At 29.6% G+C, this 21,651-nt stretch overlaps 1 protein-coding gene across 1 annotated transcript in view; it reads left to right on the forward strand.

Annotated features, from left to right (window-relative positions):
- Positions 1-1,723: 1,723 nt before the first annotated feature.
- LOC129965780 (A disintegrin and metalloproteinase with thrombospondin motifs 16-like) overlaps positions 1,724-21,651 on the forward strand; it is a 75,225-nt gene continuing 55,297 nt past the window's right edge. Inside the window, exon 1 of the mRNA XM_056079956.1 lies at positions 1,724-1,855. Coding sequence (XP_055935931.1) covers positions 1,751-1,855 — 105 coding nt within the window. The 5' untranslated portion in view covers positions 1,724-1,750. The remainder of the gene's footprint in view (positions 1,856-21,651) is intronic.

Consider the following 21,651-nt stretch of genomic DNA (forward strand, 5'->3'; position numbering starts at 1 on the left):
ATTACGTTTAATGTAATACTAACAAGCTATTGAAGAATAGATATTTCCAAAAAATTTTAATTAAAACACATATTCTTCATACATTATTCAAAATTATTTAACAGGTATTTAGTATTGAATAAATATATAAGCGAAATGATTTTCAAATAAAATCACACAACATGATTTTGTTAATCAAGCGAATTGCTTGTTAGACATTTACAATTTTTTCCAGTAAGTGGCAAGCACTTCTGTTTTTCTATGTCATGGTAGCTCAGTTTAGCATCATAATAAACTCCCGTGTATATTTTTGTACTAAGGAACGACTCCAGTGTTATTGTATTCATGTGGGAACAAGGTCCCGTTTTTTTTTCTCACCATGCTAAAAATTCTTTCACTGCCAGCATTGCCGTGAGAGAGGTTTCAGGAAGAAGGTATTTTCGAAGTTTTTTATAGTTTTCGATATATATTCTTTCTTTCTTTCTTTTTTTTGTTTTCCGTTGTTTTTTACTATATATCTGTAACTCCATAGTTTTCTTCTAATTCCCGTAGCAACTACGGTAATCCCGTAGCTGTTGGAGGTTATGTATTTAAGCGAAGTATTCGTTGTTTATTAAACGCCTAGCCATAAAAATTATTATCTGTCATTGGATAGTATTGTTTGTTTTAAACCTTCCTCTAAAACAAAAAATGCTATGTGTTTACATAAATAATCACAAATAATGATTTAAATATACAAATGAAATACTTGGGATTATAAATGATTATAACAAAATACTACTATGTAATAGTGTGTTATACATACTACATGAATATATGTTTACATAATATATTTGTTTATTTACTACATTGTTATATATATTACCTAAATATATATATTATTTTTAGGCATAATGCAAAAGAAATTATCCATCTGTTATTCGTCCGATTAACTATTTTAATTTCATGTATTTGTGATGAAAAATTAATATATTCCAGGATATAGTACTGGTATTGGTATTTTTTATTTTTGAAACAAGTTTTATATCGAATTAAAACTACATTCCAATATTAAAATATGTACAAATGCCCCCCCCCTCCAAAAATATCTCATCATTATTGTAAATTTGGGTGAGAATATTAATTTTATTCTGAAAATATTTGAAATGACAGTGATAAGATAAAAAGAAAAAAAGGAATACATCATTTGAAAAATCTGATTTTAGAGTCTTCCAATAAATTTTATACAATAGTGGATGAAAAATGATACTAGATTATTCTTATCTGCTTGCTCTCCCTAAGATCTCCCCCTTTTCCCCCCTTTTGAACTACGTGCAGTATTAAATGTTTCAATACACACACACACATAAAAAAAAATGTAAACTGAACTTTGTTCTTTCAAAAACTTCAGCAATAAAAAATAGCAACCCTGTAAAAAAAGAATACTTCTAAACCGAAATATTTTGAGCTAATCTCGTCGACCCGAAGCCATACAAAGAACACCAATTTCCCGCGAATTAAAAAAACAAAGCAAAAATGGAGCAGTAACGCATATCTGCTATACATTCATTTTGCGCGTCTGTCATTTATATTTTTAATAGAAAACACTGGACAGGTGTGCCATATCGGCGTGATATCGCACGGTGGCCATAACTCATAAACCAAAAAAGTCAGGAAAGCCAGCCAATCGTGGCGGTTCCTTTTTCGCTTGTTTTTGTTTCACTCTGTCCAAAGTGAGTTTTGGCGCTATTTTGAGATTCCAGGAGAGAAAAGAGCCGCTAGAGTTGAAGACATGCTGGCTGGATTAGATCGGTGTTTTCTGTCAACAATGCCGGTTCATGCGGTTTGGACTCTCGCGTTTTTCTCCTGTGTGGTTGTCTGGGCAACCCCTAAACAGGTATGTGAGATGTTTTACGCTTTTTTTCTTTTATGAGATTCAGCGCAAGCGTTTTGTTCTGTTTCATTCTACGAGGAGAAAAAGGGGCCGGATCGTAGATCCTGATGGGATCTTGAACGAGTTTCTGTGGAGTTTCGAACGAAATATGCGAGGAGAAAGATGATACTCAACTAAAGGAATTTAGATGCATGGAACGTTTATATTATCAGCTGCAGTTTTATTTTGTAACTAGCCTATTAGTAAAACAATTATTCTCGTTAAATTTGTGAAAAGCTGATAGAAACAGTTATTTCGAAATAAATAGAGTAGATATTTATTTAAACCATCAATTAATGCTTTATAAGTTTATCTACTTATATTATATAAATCTATTAATTCTTCATGAGACATTTATATTATGTAATGCAAATGTTTATTTGTAATAATATTTTTTTAAAAAAGATATAGATTTAGGTAAATTTAAACAAACAAAAAAATTGGGAAAAACTGCCATTTAAAACTTTGACTTAAAAATTTATTTTAATTAAATGACATACCCTGTTTGGGATATTTATTGTTATTTCAATTCATACAAAACTTAAGACTCTTGGGATATTTACACGCGTCCGAAGGATATTGAAATTAATTATTATTTTGATTTAATCATGGGTTCAAACATCAAAAACTTATTGATTGGATTCAAAGGTTAAGTACAACATTGTTTGAGATTTTTGTGTTTTTATGTAATTACTATAAAGATATTGAATGAGATCATATTAAATTAATGCAAACGATAAATTTCAGATATTATTTTTTGTATTGCTGCCAGATTTAAACGCACAAATTTTATTATTTTATGCTGCGTTTATGTTATTTATCCAATATAAAAAGATGACAGCCATGCAATATTGAAAGATGATCCATTGTACATTGAAATTAAATCTCATACTCGACAGGAAAATATTTCTAATATCAAATTACATCATGCAGAAGCAAAATCGTCTGCTAATGATCTCTTTTATCGAAACACGTGATTATATCTTTTAATAATTGCTACATTTTTTCATCCTTCAATAATTTGTTTTGAAACTTATAAATATTTCATTATTAAAATACTGTGAAGAATTTATAAAAAAACACTGAAAAGTATTAATTCGCTGAGCATCATGATGCCATCATTTGTTATTAATATATAAATTTCAGTAAACTGATATTTAATATTCGCCCGATGCTATTTATACATCATGTTCTTGAATAACGAATAATATTTATACATAACAATGCGGATGCATTTGCAGAAATATCTGTCCAGAAAATATTTTTAAAAAAATTGTCGAAGAAAGAAAATTTTTATTCGTATTTTAGAATTATTTATGATTTTTGTAATTAATAATAATTTTATAAGTTATTCAAAATTTAAGTATTTTTAATAGATGGATTGATCTTTTATTATTTTATTACAATGATTTTGACTTTTCTTAATTTTTTGCCAACTATTCTTAAAATTGTGTAAATTTAAACGCATGGATTTTTAAACACCATTTTTAAATTCAGTTCAACTCGGATTGCTAGTTTTCCTTAAAAAATACAAATATATTTTATGTCGATTTCATGCAACAACCTTTCAGTAGAAACCGAGGGATTTTTAGCTTACTTAAAATAGAACAATAAACTTAGATTATTATTAGCTCATTTAAAATTAAAATTAGATTATTAGCGTGAATTTTCTTGAGTTCAAGATAAAAGAAAGATGTTGTAGCGGGGTGCAATTCAAGATGACATTCTTTAGCATTTCTTTTTTGTGTGTGAGCGAGATGTTTGAGTTTGCTCTTCATTTTGTTGAAATTGCTCCAGTGAATTACTTAATAATTCTTTAATTGTCTTGAATTGGCCTACATAGAGTAATATTGAAAAATTATGTAGCTTTATGAATATATCAAAATGGCATTTGGAGATTTGACAGTCTAGCATAACATAATTTCATTTATTTCTGATATTTGATATCTTCCTTCTAGAAAATGATTTATGCATGATGTATTTCGTCAATCTATTCTGTAATTTCTACCGCTTTAAAACTCTTTACATTATCATCTATGTTATTTTTATCCTCTTACTAAATATTTAAGGAGATTATCACGTACTAAAAAGAAAATAGAATTCTCATATAATATTGGGTGATTTCACATAAAGGGTTTTTAAAAAAAGATTGGTTCAATACGAAAAATATTAAAAGCATAGCTGTTGAAAATGTGAAACTTGATCTAAATTGTCTGAAAAATAATAAAATATTATAAATGTAATATTTGTTGGCAAAAGGAACTTATTCTATCATGCCCTCTCTTGAAATTATTTCACAAGAGTCCTCGGTCTTGCGAGAATCGGATGTTCCAGAAAGATTTTGTCATTACACGAGACATTCACACATCCACTGTTGCTTCAGACTTATTATTCTCTATTTCTTCACTTATATTATTCGCTGTGAATTCGCGTTTTCTTCACTTAACTGCAAAATTTATGGGTGTGTCTAGACTCGAGGATATTTCAGTTCACTTATAAAAAAATATTTTTTGTTTGTTTAAAACAAAGCATTTATTTACATTCTTCAATGTCTATCAACGTTTCCAAAAATAAGTGTAATTTTATTCGTAGTCTGTGTTTAGAATTTCTATTTTTATTAGAAAATTCTCGAATGTCTAACATCTCTGCTATTTTTCAAGAAATGGAAGATCATCGAAAACGAGATCAGCCATTCCTAGTAAATGGATGCAATAAAAGTGACATTCAATTTTTAACTGGATTCCTTAGAATGCTACCCATCATACAAAATTTCTCAAATTTCGTCGGGATGCCAGAAAAAAAAGGACCCTGACAGCAACTGCTCTTGGCACATCTACCCTTGAGAAAGATTCTTGGCATCATTTTCGAATCGTCTGTTATTGAAAAACCCTTGCTCTCTAAAGTTGAATGAAACGAACTTGCACTTCTTCTGAGAATGAGTACGCAAATGACTCCTTTGATGATTTACGCATTCATTCTTCAAACACTTCACTCATTTTGAGTTTACCGAAGGCTTCAAATGACTATTTTTTTCTCATTGTAACGAAAACAACAAATATCATTAAGCTATTTTGAATTTTTGATATTTCCTCGAATCTCGTTCAAGTCCTTTAATCTGCTTTTATAGGAAACTACAATTAAAAAAAATATATAATATTTTTAATTTAAAATTTTTAATTCTCTTCCTAGGATCCAAAGTTCCGAATGAGATTATTAGAGTTCAAACATATTGCTTATTAATTTCTAAACATGATGTTTTATTTTTGTATTAACCAGATATATGTAGCTAAATATTTAAAGAATTCCATTTTGCTCTGGAACACAAATTATTTGATCAAATCTTTTTAATTAAAGCATTTATTTTTCTAGACTCGTTTATATTGATATATCAAGAATGTTATTTTTATTGCCAAACAATTTATAATTCTTGTTAAATATCTGGTATACGAAGTATATAAAGAGAAAAGTATCGTACTAGTCAGACAAATTCGAACTTGAGATTTTGACAAATCTGTGCGTTTCAGACCTTCTTGAATTCGAAAAACACATTTTTGGAATTTTCTATGTCCATCCGACTGTTTGTGATCACGATTACTAATAAATGAAATTTTGTATATGGCTCTATTCCAAATTTGTTAATTTCTATCAAATTTTATACGAAATCCATTCAGAAACAAAATCTGTTCGTCCAGCTGTCCGAATATGAGATAACACGAAAACTACAAAAAGAAGAAAGCTAGATGGGTGAAATTTGATATACAGATTTAACAATGCATTGTAAATATGTGTAAAATTTTGTTAAGTGGTTGTATGAATCAAATCCGTTAAAAAGTTGACCATTTATCGGTCTGTACTTTTCCAAGGGTATAAATACGAAGACTTAGAAACGTAATATCATATCAAACGAAATTTAAATATGTGATTTTGCAACTATAATTGTAGATTTGTCTTAAATTTTATTTTTAATCAGTCGGAGAAAATACGTACAAAATGCATTTTCGGTTTACTGGTACTTTGTGTTTTAACCGCATCTCAGAGATTAATAGGCAGTGAAAATACCAAAGATCGTATTCTAATAGACTCTTTCATAACCGTTATTCGCCAAAGGCATGTGGCTAATATACAAATACAGGGTGGCAATAAAGTAATTTTTCCTATTTGGTGGCTTCTACAGCTAAAACGAATGAACGAAATCAAACCATATTTCATATACAGATTGTAAAAGGCATAGAAAGACGAAATCCGCAAAAAAAAAAAAAAAAAAAAAAAAAAAAAAAGTTCTAAAAGTTGCCATTAGGAGAAATATTGGCGCTATTTTTACGTACGAACAAGGAAATTTGCATATCGAGATGGGTTATGTAAAATTCCTAGTGGGAGCGTGGCAGCAGCAGCTTGCATTCCTTTTAAAAACGAAAGAGCAAACGTCCTTTTAGCAGTTCGTTCTTGACTATTGATGTATTTTTGACTGTTGATGTGTGCTTAAGTGGGGCCCTACCTTACCTCAGCATGCTTTAGTGATAAAACTGTTCTTCACTAGATAGTGTAATGCCGTGGCTTCTTTTAAGCAAACCTGCAAGTCTTGAAACAGAACATAAGACGAGCTGTTATGAACATCGAAACTGACAGTTTACACGCAGCAGTGGAGAACGCCCTACACAGTCAGTAATATGCTGTACACATGGGAAGCCAGAATACTGAAAATGTTACATGGCGTCTAGGGGACCTTAATATGGATGAATAAAAGATTATTTTCTGTGAGTTTCATGAATTCATTCATAACCGTACTCCCATAGTACCAGTATTTCCTCTATCGGCAACTTTTGGTATTAATTTCTTTTACTGCTGAATTTATCTTACCATACCTTCCACGGTCTGTATATGAAATGTGGTTTTACAGAGAAAAGTGTTTTATGGCCACCCTGTACATTTATTAGATAGTATGCGAGAAAGTTTCGGTGAGATCACTCCCTCAAGTTTAATAATTCCGCATTTTAATTTATATTCAAAACAAACTCTTAAGATATTACAAACTTTAAATTAATAAATTAAAAGAGAGCCATTTTTATCCATCACTATTATATTTTTCATGTAGAAAATTTCCGATAAAAGTTTCGGTTATGATTATTTCAAAAAGGTCACACATTTCCTTAAAATGAAAAATCATTATTTACAGTTTCTCCTGCCATTTTTAATGCCATTTATTTTTTGTCTGAATATCAAGATTATTTTACTATGAGCTACGTTGAATTAATTTACCCGAATTTCTTTTTAAAATCTAAATCAGAAATTAGTGTAAATATCCGATTAATAAAAAATTTAAGGAAATTTAAACTGATAATATTGAAGTATGGTAACATCGAAGGATGATAATATTTTAGGCTTGATTCGTCTATCTTGATTTCTTCTTTAAATTTTACTCTTTTAGTAGTGATAGCGCACTCAGAAAAGTATTTAATTGCATCGCCAAATATGTGAATATTAATTCATTCATGAATGCTATGCCAGATATTGCTACAATACATATTTACGATCATTTTTAAAAATTAGAGGAAAAAAAATTGTAAAGAAATAAGATAAATTTCACTAAAAACTTTTATTTCTGGAATTTGTACAGTTGATTAAAATTGATTTTGGTAATATTTGATACATATTAAATAGCTAAAACATTAAACATAAATTTATTTTACATATAAATGATAAAATGCTCTGCATACATATTAAAGAAAAGCATTGAAATGTTGATAAATTTTTATTAAAAAAATCTCATTAATGTTTTTATGAATTATTTTTTTAATGAGTAACTACTACCCGAAAAGTAATTAAGTGCTAAACTTTTAGCTCTTGGTTAACCAAGCTTGCCCTGTAGAGCTTTTTAAATATTTTTTTCTTTGTGCACGTCGCATCACTTTACTTGCAAGACGCTGTTCACAGATAGTGTTCCAATCTAGATACATTACCATAAGACATTTCCAATGTTTTGAATCACCCTTCCTTGAGAAATCTTTCGTATGAATCGGCGTTGGATACAACTTCGTATGATCTATGAAAAGATTGCAAGCAGTTAGCAGAGATGGAGGCAAAATTAATCTAAGATATTATTATCTTTTATTATCTCTCATGACTGAAATAGGCAAATGCATTAATCTACGGATATCGCGAGGTTCAAGTTCTAGAAACTTGCACTTCTTCTAAATCACAGAATACACACCTAGAGGATTTAGAAAATGTCAATATAAAAGTTTTAGCGGAAATTTAAAAAAAACAAACTTTATAATATAAAGGAGAAAAAAATATTGCATGGCATTAAGTTTATGTTGAAATTATGTGCGACTATATTACTGTTTAGAGTACACATGATTATCTCTAAATATTTTTGCTCTTTCTCCCTTTTTTAACTTTCATGCTTTCGAAAAAAAAAGAAAAAAAAAAATTAACGTTGTTCATTCTTGGATTTGGAAACTTTCCGCGCCTTTGCGCATGCTTCAGCTGACGTTTATTTCATTAATAAAGTGGTGAAAGGGAAATTGAAAGGTAGATATATTTAGCAATAGGGTGAACCTAAATTATTCGAGGAATTAAGAAGAGTACTAACCGTTCAACTTTCTGCTTATCACCCTTTAATGAAATATAATCGTTCGAGAACTGCTGGTAATGGGATCTTGAAATCAACAGTATCTAGGTTTTCATATTATACAGTTGCTCTTTTTCCAGATAAGATTAAAATTAAGAAAGATTTCTCTTCTTTCTGGCACGTCATCCTTATAAGCTATAAGAAAATAGTTATACTGATGTTAAATTATATTTTATCGCATTTTTAAGCTTAACTATTTATGCAAATGTGAATTTTAAGTAAAATTCAAAAATAAAAATTATATATCTGCTTTATTGTAGTATTATTTTAAATTTACGATACAACTATAAACAATATTAAATTATATAAAAATTCTTTGAAATGAAGATGTATAATTTATTTCGGAATTTACAATTTAGACTTAAGAGAAACTTTATCTTGATTTGAAGATCTAAAATTTGCATTTATTTCTCATTTGCTTTATGATTTTATAATTTCATTATACCACCTATCTTTACATTCGGAAATCATAAGCATTCCATAAAATCTTAAGAGCATCATTTTTATGAAAAAACTGCGCGCATGACCGAAATAATATTGTTTTCAGTTCAATTAAGATTCATAGCATGCTCTGAACAAAACAGAAACCAGCAATTTGCCAATCTGCGCATTAAAGACTCTTATCTTGAAACAACTACAAAGTAATTTATCTGAAACCTGTTCTAATAGAAATTTATTCTCTTCGAATTTTTGTGTAGATTTTTATGGGTTAATAAATGGCATCATTTAAAGAAAAGCTGATAATGTCATATAAATACACTTAAAATGGATATGAAACCAGCACCTTATCGCAGCTGAATTAAAGTTATAGACTTTTCATGTAACAACAGCAACTTAAAAATTATCAATGAATGGACGAAGTCACGACATAAAAATCTTTTTCACGAAGAATTTGTACCAAAGCGGGATGCAATATATTGAGGCCAGTACATTACGTGTCTAGAGAAACTATGATGATGGTGTTGCCATAACGGAATACGTAATTTTCTGAGTCATTCATGGTATTTCAAATATGTATACACTCTTAGGAAACTATTTAATATTTTTTTTATTAAACCAGGGATAGAAAAAAATCTGGTAAGGTTTATTGCTTAACAATATTCTCTTGGCATAAAGAATATCATTGGGGGAAAAAAAGTCAGGCAAAAGTAGATTAACATAAAACGTGATCGAAAATGGTCACAAAGAATGTCTTAGTGGCTGGTGAAGGTATTAAAAGTCATTTTAAGTCAATGATGATATCATACCTTCGATTTTGTAGAAGTTTCATAAGCCTTTTTATTCGTATTACGAATCTTTTATTTTGGGTGATATTTTGGCAAAAGTTCTGTCAGTTTCCTACTCTAGGCTTGGTGAAATTAAAGATTTTTTTATTGGATATACAGTAACTACAGTAACATTGTGATACGGATAATCTTTGTCTTTACAGATATATAATGAAAACATAAACCGAGCATATGGAGATAGAATAGGAAGGGTGTGTGAACTGATTATCTTGTGATAAGCTCATAAAATTAAATTTGATTGATCATTCTCGAATTCAAAGAAGGTATAGCGAACTTTTATATTCGTATTCTATCTCCAAACTTTTACATTCTATTCACTCTTCTAAATATTCTATCTCCGAATAAATCTATTTTGTAAAATTATATTTTGTTCGTGACGATATTCATGAAAGCGAAATATGCACTTATTGATTATGGGTCCTCAAAGAAGAATTCTAGCCAAATCTATCGAAACTCTCCAAACTAACCAATAAAAAGAAAACAATTAAAAAACAGTTTAATGCATTTGGCGACTTATCGTTTTAAAAAAAATTACAACTTGTACTATATACCACCATGTACCATTTCACTTGTATGGCCATTTTATCTTAAAATAAACAAAATTATTTTCTAAAACTATATTCTATTTCTTCCCAAATCGTAAAATACAGTTCAATTTGGAATTATTTTACAATATATGAAAAGTAGGAATGCAGAAAATGAATAATCATATGAAGAAAATTTATATAAATAAAATTCTGCGTATTTTGTGTAATAAACATGTTTTGTTATTTAAATGCCATTCGTTGTTCCGGAGCTTTTGTTAATTTGATTTCCTTTGATTTAATATCTGTCGCATTACTGACAGTTAAAAAGCTAACCATTATGGGTTTTACTTAAGTATTAAACGCATAAGAGCAATTAATTTCCAAAGATATCGTGTTAACCTAAACTTTCATTTACTTCAATTAATCGTTATAACTGAAATATTCAAAGCCTTAAAAGATAAGATGTTAACTCCAACATTACGAAAAGCAGACGAATTTTTTCTTCAATATAATTGGAAAATTAAATGATAAATTTGTACTTTTTATCATAAAACAATATTCTCTGCATTTAATTGAAAGAAGAATAACTGCAAAAGATAGTTATTTCTTTAAATATGTTTAAAATTTAGAGATAAACTTTTAATTCTTTTCAAATGATACGCTTAGAGACTTCAAACCTTTTCAATAACATAAACTTCGTAACAATGTATATTTTTATACTGCTTTTATAATATTTGTTAGTTATTTTGCAATAAATATTAAATTTTGTGATAGCAATAAATTTATTATCGATAGTTGCTTCAAAATTTAATATTTCATAGTTTTTGTTTAAGAATTGAACGGAATTTGAAAACAATAACTTAGATGAAAAGGAATCTACTTTCGCCTTCCAGCTTGCCGAGAGGAATTGTTTTTTCTTCCAAACTTTTTGCAAATAATTTATTTTTCATTTTTTTGTTCCTACAAAGTTCCTTTCGTGCTCTTCACCCTCTTGTTAATAGGTTCTTTCCAATAAAAAATAAAACGCATCGAAGAATATTGAATAGGATTCAGATGATGAAAGGCTTTTAATCGATTTCGATTTAACATGATACTCTTCTGCACAACGCCTCCATTTATCAAACGAAAATTGCTTGAGGCGAGGGAGTTGATAAAACCAATAATGAAATCTATATTTATGAAGATGGTTAATATAATAAGTGATACATCATTCCTGTTTTAAGGAATTTCATCTGGGAATTACAGAATTGCAGCCATTTGACATCTCAAAAATTTACAATGTAACAGGTAATTGCTTTCTTGTAAAATGTATCAACACAATAAATATTACTGATATTGAAATTGTGTTGAAATATTTTTGGTTGTCAACATCTGGACGCGCCCCCATTGGGACGCACCCCTTGGAGGGAGGGGAGAGAGGTGAAATAATTCAATGAACGCGAAGTGAAAATTTGATAGATCTAATCATTGAAACGAAAATAAGAAAAAAAAAATGCATTTTGCTTTTGTTAGAATGTCAACCTTAAAATAAATATATGCAATAAATTAATCCAAATCTTGTACATAGTAATTCAATTTCTTCTTTCTGTCTATTCTTAATTAATATTTTAAATAATTTGCGTTGAAGATAAATTTTCCGTGTAATCAGAAGTGAATAGATTTTTTCCATAAATCACAAGCCAATTATATTTCTTCATTTTGAAATGCCTTTTTATACGTATTGCTAGCTTGAATATTAAAAATAAATCTAAACGAACTTCAATATTCGAAACAAGAAATAATTTTTGTTCTTCGCTTTTTCGCCTCCACCCAGCATTTTATCAAGATTGAAAATGATTAAAACTTATAAAAGCGATTAAAACTTATTTGTTTCTAAAGTCCCAAAGGCTAGGAGCTACTGGTGAACGAATAAAGATTAATTTGGCGATCAACCGTATTTCTTAACCAATGTAAACTTGCCTGAAATCATTCTTCAAAATTATGCTTAGCAAGTATTTATGGAATGCAAAGAGCAAGCATTGCTTCGCTTCAGACAAAAGCACGAGCAATGATGCAACAAATATGGACAATATTTTTATAAATTCACATTTAATTGCAAGTTTAGCTTTTAGAAGAACTATAAAGAGAGAAGCAAAAATTGATAATTTATGGCTGATTTATATAAGAAATTTACCACTGGCAGAAATACCAAATTTTCAAATGCCGTGGATTATTAATTATTGGTATTTAAATTATATTTTTATTTTTTCTTGTGGAGAAAGTATAGAAATCGTTAAAAAAATTTGAACTCCAGATTTTGACGAATCTCCAGTTTCAGACCTCCTTGAGTTAGAAAAACACATTTTTGGAATACGTTCGTCTGTCTGACTGTCTATTACAAAAATAACTAAAAAACGATTTAATCTGGATAGATGAAATTTAGCATACGGTCTTTATATCGATTTGTCAAATGTTGAGCAAAATTTGATCTGAGGAAGTCTGTCTGTCCAGTTGTTCGAATACAAATTAACATGAGAACTACAAAATGAAGAGCTCGGTTCATAAAATTCAATACACAGAATAAATATGTATATTCTAGATATTTATCACATTTTGAGCCAAATCCAACAAGAAGTTGACTATCTGTCGGTCTGTAATTTTAGAAACATGTAAACATGTAATTCAAAAGAGCAAGGATTTAGATTAGATTTAGTATGACATTTTGTGACTACAAATGCAGTTTTGTGTCAAATTTTTATTTCAATCGGTTGGGAAAAACTCATCTAAAGCACAAATTCGATTTTCAAATACTATTAATAGCCAAGGATGACACGATAGATTCAATAACGAAGCTAAACTCACATCAAAGTGTAATACTATTGTACGCCCATTCCATGAAAGGCGTTTTCTAGAATAATACCGTTATTAGAGAGTATGCTGGAAAGTTTTGGGGGGACCACTTCCGTTTGTTATTACAGACTTTAAGACGATTCCGAAACTAATTTGACCTCTCAATATGCTTTCATATATATATATTTACAGAGAGAGAGAGAGAGAGAAACAAAATAATTCTCAAGTTGACGCCAAACTACTAGGTGTATTTGTTTTATTAAATGTTGTTTTAATGAAGTGCGCACGAAATTAGAGGTATTTTAATGCGCAAAATTACTAATGTATTAATTATTTCATATTCTATGTAATTTTGAAAAATCGGTTTCAGCTTTTAACTGCAATTTTATTAACTGCAAGTAAGATAAATTCGACTAAGATAGACTTTCTTAAGGAGAAATGTGAAATTTTGATGGTATGCAAGTAGCTATTAAAATCCACTTTCTCAGGTCTATAAATCTTAACTTGTAAGATTCATTATAGTAGGAGTAACATTTTTTATGTTTCTGCAGAGTATTTTTAAATGATTGTTTAAAAATAGTATACAACTTTAAGTTGGAACCCAGCATGTTCTCCGTGGTGATAAATTGTTAAAAATAAAGAATGAGTTGTTTGAAAAAAGCTTTGGGAGACTACTTAAATAAGCTCTGGTTTGATATTTAAAACACCTTTCCTCATGCATCTTTCATCATCCATTCGAGGACCTCGCGTTGAAATATGAAAACGGAAAAGCAAACACGTGAACCTGCCAGACTGAGATCCACGAAGATATAAAAGACGAACTCTTGATCTTGTGAAGAGACGGTTGCTATGGGATACGTGCCAAACATACGCCAAAATTCATCTAACCGTCATTTAAAAAGATGAAAAAGTGGTTGTTCGTTATAAAAATACGGCTGCCTGACTGACAGGCAAAGACACGGTCTATGACTCAAACCCTGGAGTGACACATAATTAGGAAAACGTCACAAAAATGGGTGATAGGTTGAGATCTAAAGAGCCGCTTTTTGGGCAGATTCCCAATTATCTCGGCGCTTGATGCCCCAATATTTTATAATTCGTCTTGTCGGAAGTTTAATTCATTTTTATCCTCCGGAAATTGCCTTTTCCCTTGCTATTAAAGAATTTATTAATTAGAATGTGCCTTTTTAATTCTAATTATTTTGCTTATATCTCTGAAGTGAATAAAATATAGAAAGTTGGAGATATATATACACCACAGTTTTTCTTTAAAGTTATATTATTTAAATGTTTTTTTCGATAACTTTAACATAATGTTTATTAGGTTATATTCTATCTATAAATTGCTGGATAATATGTGTGTGATGAAAAAATCAGTCAAAATTCTCTGTAGGGTAAATAGTTGGACTTAGAAAATTAGAATTTAATACACAGTTACTTCATGGAAAATTAATGCTCTAAGAAAAGATTTTTTCAAAATTTTTAATTAAAGACTAATCTAAAAATCGTAGTATTTTATTTTTATTATCTTCAAACTATATTATTCCATAAAACCATTTATTTACGTTGCTTTGAAGTTTTTTAAAAAGCTTTTCAATGATACCAATTTTATTTTCGTACAATATTTCCTTTGATTTTTAAATGCACATATTTACAACAATATGTGTCATTGTTTTAACGCTCGGATTAATTCTATAGAATGAGAATTCCAATACCTCAAAACTCGGGATAATTTTTTTCATGCACGGAAACAGAATGTAATCATTCTATCTTTACAAACTGTTGGTCTCAAATTACCTTTCAATTGTAAATTTCAGCTATGTTCTTGAAAACACCCTAGTCAGGGCTTTGTGAAATGGGACGATTTCGAGGGAATTCGGATTTACAATGTTTATTCTTTGTGTATCCAAATCATTTTAAATACATTTTTTTGAGTTACGTTATTGCTGTTATATAATTATGAGCAAATTTTAAAAATATAGTACAGTTAGACAAAGAAAATATAAAATGTAATCGCTCTGCGATGTTTCAGAAAAAGAGATTCGAATTTTTTTTAATTTTTTTATATTTCTATATCGAATTTTTTGATCACATTATGTTTGAATTTTCATAGTATTTTTATTTATAGTATTATAACGTTTTATAGTATTCTTATAATATTTATTTATTTATTTATTCATTTATTTATGGATTCTTTATTTATATCTCATTTATTTATTATTTGATAGTATATTTTATACTTTTTATTTCGAATTATCATCAGTGGTAATGAAAAATGCTTAATAAAATAACCCAAGTTTAGAATTATCATTTTCTTCATTGGCTGAAACAAAGACCAGAAGGAACTTTTATTATTTATTAAGCCTGATCATAGAGACCTGGGAATAGCCATGAAAAATAAGTTCATTCAATTTTATTCTGTCATGTGCAATTCAGTTACTGCTTCCATTACTCTCGCAAAGCGTTGATGCAGCGTATATAAAAGACTTAAATTCACGTGTATATGTTTCGTCTAAAATTGAATTGAATGCAAGAGCACCGATTGAAATTCTGTAACAGGAAAAGATAATTGAAGTAATAAAATACGAATCTCGAAGTGAATGCAAATCACTTTAACTGTATTGAATTGGAAAAGAAAGTGCATTATAGAATTGCTTATTGTTTTATTGGAAGTAAGAAATTCTATATATTTTTAAGTAACTTGATTTGTATGCAAAAATTAAGAATTTATTTTATCCTAACCACTAAATCTCTGTTACACAAGCTAAAACTTTTTTTTCATTTTTTTTTGCCTATATTTCCTTTGTGTTCATCTTGTATAGTATACAAAGTTTTATATTTAATTAAAAATGAGGTACCTTAATAAAATTATAAGAGATCATAGAATGGCATTTATATTGTATCCTGTACTGTAAGTATGCATAGAGAATGTCAAGTACTGTTAAAAGTGGACAGTATCTTATGAGTATAAGGAAAAAAAAATGCAAAAAGAACTCTTTATCTAGCCTTTTGTTCCTTCCTGATCATGGATTCTACCTTAGACCGAGCCAATGTATATATATATATATTTTCATTTATTTATTTATATTTTTCTCTTTGCTTTATTTTTCTTAATTTTTTTTTCTGTTTTTAAAGTTTAAACTGTCTATTTTTGGTAAATTTTATTTTTTACTATTTATATTTCAATGATACTGTTACTGTGAAGCATTATGTAGGCTCTTCTGCTTTAGCCACTTAAACCTTCTCCACTTTTTCTTTTTATGCCCGTTCCTTTATTTTTTATTCCAGTTTTTTTAAAAATTATCTTTGGCTGTCTTTAGCACTTTTTGCCTCTAGTACACAAGCATATAAAAGATTTTTTTTTTTGAATAGCTACACCTTTGATAGCTATTTAAATTCTATTTTTTAACTTTAGTTATGAGATTTTTACTAATGTAACGCCATTTCGGAAACACACCTAATCATCATCAGAATACAGAATGTATCCCGGGTGAGAACTAAACGAGATACACACTTAGGTGATATCCAGTTTTTTTTTTTTTTCATTATAGGCGCCATTGTTAAATATATAAATCTATTTCGTTTCTGACCCTTAACACATACCATAAAGCTAAATTTTAGGTTTAATAAAATAATGGCTTCAAAGAATAGTTTCAAAAAGTGACTTTTTTCTATCCTGAAAGTTGTTTTACTGGAGGAAGGTATTTAGAAGGAAAAATAGTTTTTCGATTGCCATTAGTCGAGTTCATTCATAACTTTAAGTTAATAGGAATTTCTTATTTCGCAAAACGACCATAAATTTCTGCTATCTATTCTCGGCATGTGAGAAAATATTAAATTTCACCCAACGAAATAGCTTCTTTTTAACCCTTTCGACTCCAGGTTGGCGATTACCGTAGTTATCTCACAAATTCTCTCCTTTTTTTAATTTAAGAACTAAGCTGTAACATCGACAAGCATCTTAATGGTCAAATTGCTGGCTTAAAAAGAAGCTTAATCCATTTATTTATTTACAGTTTCAGCAGTAAAAGTCAAAATTTCCATTTTTATCCATAAGTGGCAAAAAAATTATTTTCTCATCTTGTGAAAGAAAACGGATAACGCCCCAAATGACGACGATAGAATCCAAAATGAGGAAGTGAAGAGAGTTGAAAGTGCATTGTGGATTCTAAATTACCTCATTTATTTTCACTCGTGTGTCAAAAGCAGTTTTTTTGCTCTCATTTGTTGTAGAAAATGACTCGGAGAACAAAATTTATCAAAAAAAAACCCCTCTTTTAAATTGTATCTTTCAGTCTAATATGGTCATATTTGCAACTCAAAAGTTTTTTTGAAAACGAAGATAGTGCTATTTCATAAAAGTAGTCAGTTAACTGAATGTTAAAATATTAACAAAAAATTGTTCACTTTTTTTTTTTTTTTGTACTTAAACTCAGAGTTGTTATTTCTACAAGATATCCTATGATAGCATTAGACGATGATTTATGTCACAGTATTATCCGGGCAAGGAGTCTACTTTTCTTTATTAATGTATCCGACTAGATTAAAAACTTGAATTAGGATAAAAAAACGCATTTTTTTTTGCAGTTTCAAAATATAGGTATGTTTCTGTTTCCAGTGTATCTTTATTTTGTCTCTACATCAATTAGAAGCCAAGTTATAGCAAACTATTCACATTTAAGTGATGCTTTTTTGTAAGCATTTAAAAACTTTAAATGTATTTTCTGAAGAACGAGGTTTTTAATAATTCTACTATATCTCAAAAAATAACCAAGATATCTTATAGAAATTTATAATTAGTGCTCGTTATGTTATGCAGAATGTAATGAACTATGTATTTGATGTTGAATGCTTTAGAATTAGATTTATGATTGTTTAATATAAATATTGCTAAAAAAATCCGATAATTATATATATTACGCACATGTTATTTTTGAAAATAATTATTAAATAATATTTCGTTACACTCTAAGATAGTTGTGCATGTAATATTAGAACGGCAAATAAAAAACTGTAACAATCTTTTTTTCTAGAACAATCCTAGATTTTATAAATCGATGCTAAAATTTACATCAAAATATGCTTTTTCTTCAAAATCTGCATACGTATCTATATAATTTCCCTTATATTAATAAAAAAACATCATATAAACATTAAAATGGTTTTTTTAAAATATCCTCTTATAAACTAGTCGAATACCTTAATCAAATCTTTGACACATTCAAAAGAAATTATGCTTTATCTAGAAATCAGCAATTCGCAGCTTTCTTATTATATATCTATGGCTCTTTTTAAGTTGATAAGTATATGTTACGATTAGTATGATAAATTGGTTATTACTAATTACCAGCCTTTGTATCCGTGGCTTCGCCTGCGTCTATTTATGCTGCATATATGTAAAAAAAATCTGAAATACATATGCAGGGTTAGCAAGAAATAAGTTACCCAATTCAGAGGGTTCTAAAATGTGTTCTATTGATCCAAATGAGATAAAATTTGAACTACGGATTATTCAGATGATGCGCTTCACATTTGTTAAATAAAAAAAAAAAAAATACTACAACAATTCAACGTTAGGTGGCGTTTTAATACACTTAAAAACATTTAATATGGTTTATAATTGTTAAATAAAGTAAAATTAAAATTATTCAATATGTCCTTCTTCATTTTCAACAATATGCTCTAATCGGAGAACCATATTTTCTATAGATGACCGGACTGAGTCTGCCGGAATATTAAGAACATGGCGCCGAATGTTATTCCTTCAGATCTGGTTGAGATGATGGCCTTTGATGGTAGATATTGTCTTTTAAATATCCCGACAACCAAAAGTCGCAAGGGTTGATGTCCGGCGAACTAGGGGGCCATACTATTGGGAAATGACGGCTAATAAATCGCGATTCTGTCAAATGCTGTATTAACAATCGCTTTTACATGATGATCAATAAGAGGTGGTGCACTATCCTGCATGAAAATGATGTCTTGAAGGCATCAACGCTGTAGAAGAGTTTGGATTACAAAATCCCTCGGCATATCATGGAACCGTTGTCCTGTTACGGAACAGATTTGGATTCCATTTGAAGTTATCTCTTCAAAGAAATACGGTCCAATGATAAAGACAGCTGTAAAACCACACCATACTGTCACTTTTTCAGGATGCAAGGGTTGTTCCTGGATAACGTGAGGGTTTTCCTCTGAACAAATTCGACAGTTGTGGGTGTTAACTTGCCCATTGAGGCAAAAGTGGGACTCATCACTGCACAGAATGTTCCATGGGCAATTTGTATCAACCACCGAGAAAGGAAGTGAAGTGCAAAAGTTTTACGGACCTCTAAGTCCCCGTCCTGTAATATGTGCTCAGACTTGATTTTGTATGGATCGAAATGTAAAATCTGCCGTACGATTTTTCGAACAGTTGAATACGGCATATCTAGAACACGGGAAACAACTGGCAAACTCACTATCATGCGGCGACTGACTGCTGGCTTCAACGAGCGCGGTCGTAACATTTTCGATGCTGGAAGATGGGATTCTTTTTCTTGCAACATAAGCGTGACGAACAGAGAAGAAATAGGGTCTTATTGCTATAGGATTCATGGTCAGACATACCACATGGCTTCTCCTTTATACAGTGGTCATAACTAACCAGGTTATGGTCAGTTATATGTGTTTGATACCAGTGAAGCCACTGAAAAACGCTTGGAGAGAAATGAAGGATGTTTTCTCTGTGTGATGGAGAGATTGGATTCTATGTTGAGAGCAATCAATCCGTTCATCGATTGTTACCTGCAGATGTATCGTATAATTGAAGAAAATCCTGTTACAAATATCAGGATGGTTTTCATGGAGACTAGAAATTTAGATATATATAGATATAACCAACCTATTACAAAAACAGAAATTGCAGCGATATTTGTTGGAGATAATGGCTAACCACCTGCTAATCGAGACATCTGTATTTATCTTGCAGGTGATAGCTGCAAAAATATTTCTCAATTAAACCAATGTTGTGATCCCATGGTCTATCCCTTGCTGTTTCGAAGAGGAGAATTATGTTCAATTTTCAACATAATTCTCCTCTGTACTTTTTGCCTTATATTTTTTATTTCTTTCATTGTTTTATCCTATTTTGGAATGGACTAAACTTGAATATAGTTACTTTCAGACAATTTATTTCTTTGTAAATATCCAATTCTTATTCCGTTTCTGTAGTGTAGCTTCCAAATTTAAACAATTACGACAAAAGCACAATTTTTTTTGTAAATATCAATCTTTTATTCTTTTTCTATGGTATAGTTCCCAAATTTGAAAAATTGTGAGAAAAGAACATTTTTTTAAAAAAATTTGTTTCTTTTGTGGATATATATAGTTAGTTCTGTAAATGAAAGGTTATTTGTGTTTACAAAAAATTTTGATGCAGGTGATTTTTGCTTTACATTTTTTATATCTTTCATTGTTTTATCATATTTTGAAATAAATTGAATCTGCATATATCTGCTGCTAGACTAAAGTGGTTTAGTAGATGGCAAACGAGCGAAGTGATCCGAGAGAAACTGCATTAGCAGTTCCTGGGGATTGGCGGGCATAAGCGAGTAGGGACGGAACCCCTATTATGCAAATAAAGGCCATTTGTGTTACAACGCCATCTATTGGTGAATTTCTGTACAAAATCTTTTAAATTAATAAATGTAAAGCTCATCATCTGAATAATCTGTAGTTCAAATTTTATCTTATTTGGACCAATAGAACGTATTTTAGAGCCCTCTGCATTGGGTAACATTTCTTGATAATCCTGTATTTGTAAATCTTAGAGTTTATAGTCGAAAAATATATTATCAGAAATAATAGAATTTAAACATAACTAGAGAAATGTATTAAAAATAGAAGAAAAACGGCCTGATGATAAAACCGATGTCAATAAAATGCTAATTCTTTGAATTTTAAACTGGTGTATAAATAATGCTTGCGAAGCGATATGTTATAAAATTATGGTGAAAAAAAGTAATATCTTTTAATCCTCATTTCAACCTCCGTAGAGAGGCATTGATACTTTTTAATAGTTCAGTTAATCCTTTTAGGTACTATATAACATGTGTGCTCTAATTAGTTTGAATCCTTCAAAAAGTATAATATATATATAATATGGATTATTAATAATAATAATAACTGATTAAGCATAATGATTTTATTATATAAAGGGTGTCCCGAAGTTAAAGCAAGATTTGAATTTGCCATCATTCGTGCAGTAAAGAGTTGGAAATCCTGTTAAAAAAACCATTTGGCAGCTAATAGTTTAGGATTAGCAGCGTTTTACGATAGAACAATGTGTTAACGAAAAATTTAAATTAAAGAAAAAGCAGTTTTTTTTAAAAAATTAAGTTGTTATATTTTTATTGAATCGTAAAGTACATAGGATAGGGTTAAATATGGAATAATATATATGGCAAATGGCTTCCACGGCTTTGTTTGCACATGCGTACTCTTTTG

This window comes from Argiope bruennichi, chromosome 4 (assembly GCF_947563725.1).
Source record: "Argiope bruennichi chromosome 4, qqArgBrue1.1, whole genome shotgun sequence".
NCBI lineage: Eukaryota > Metazoa > Arthropoda > Arachnida > Araneae > Araneidae > Argiope > Argiope bruennichi.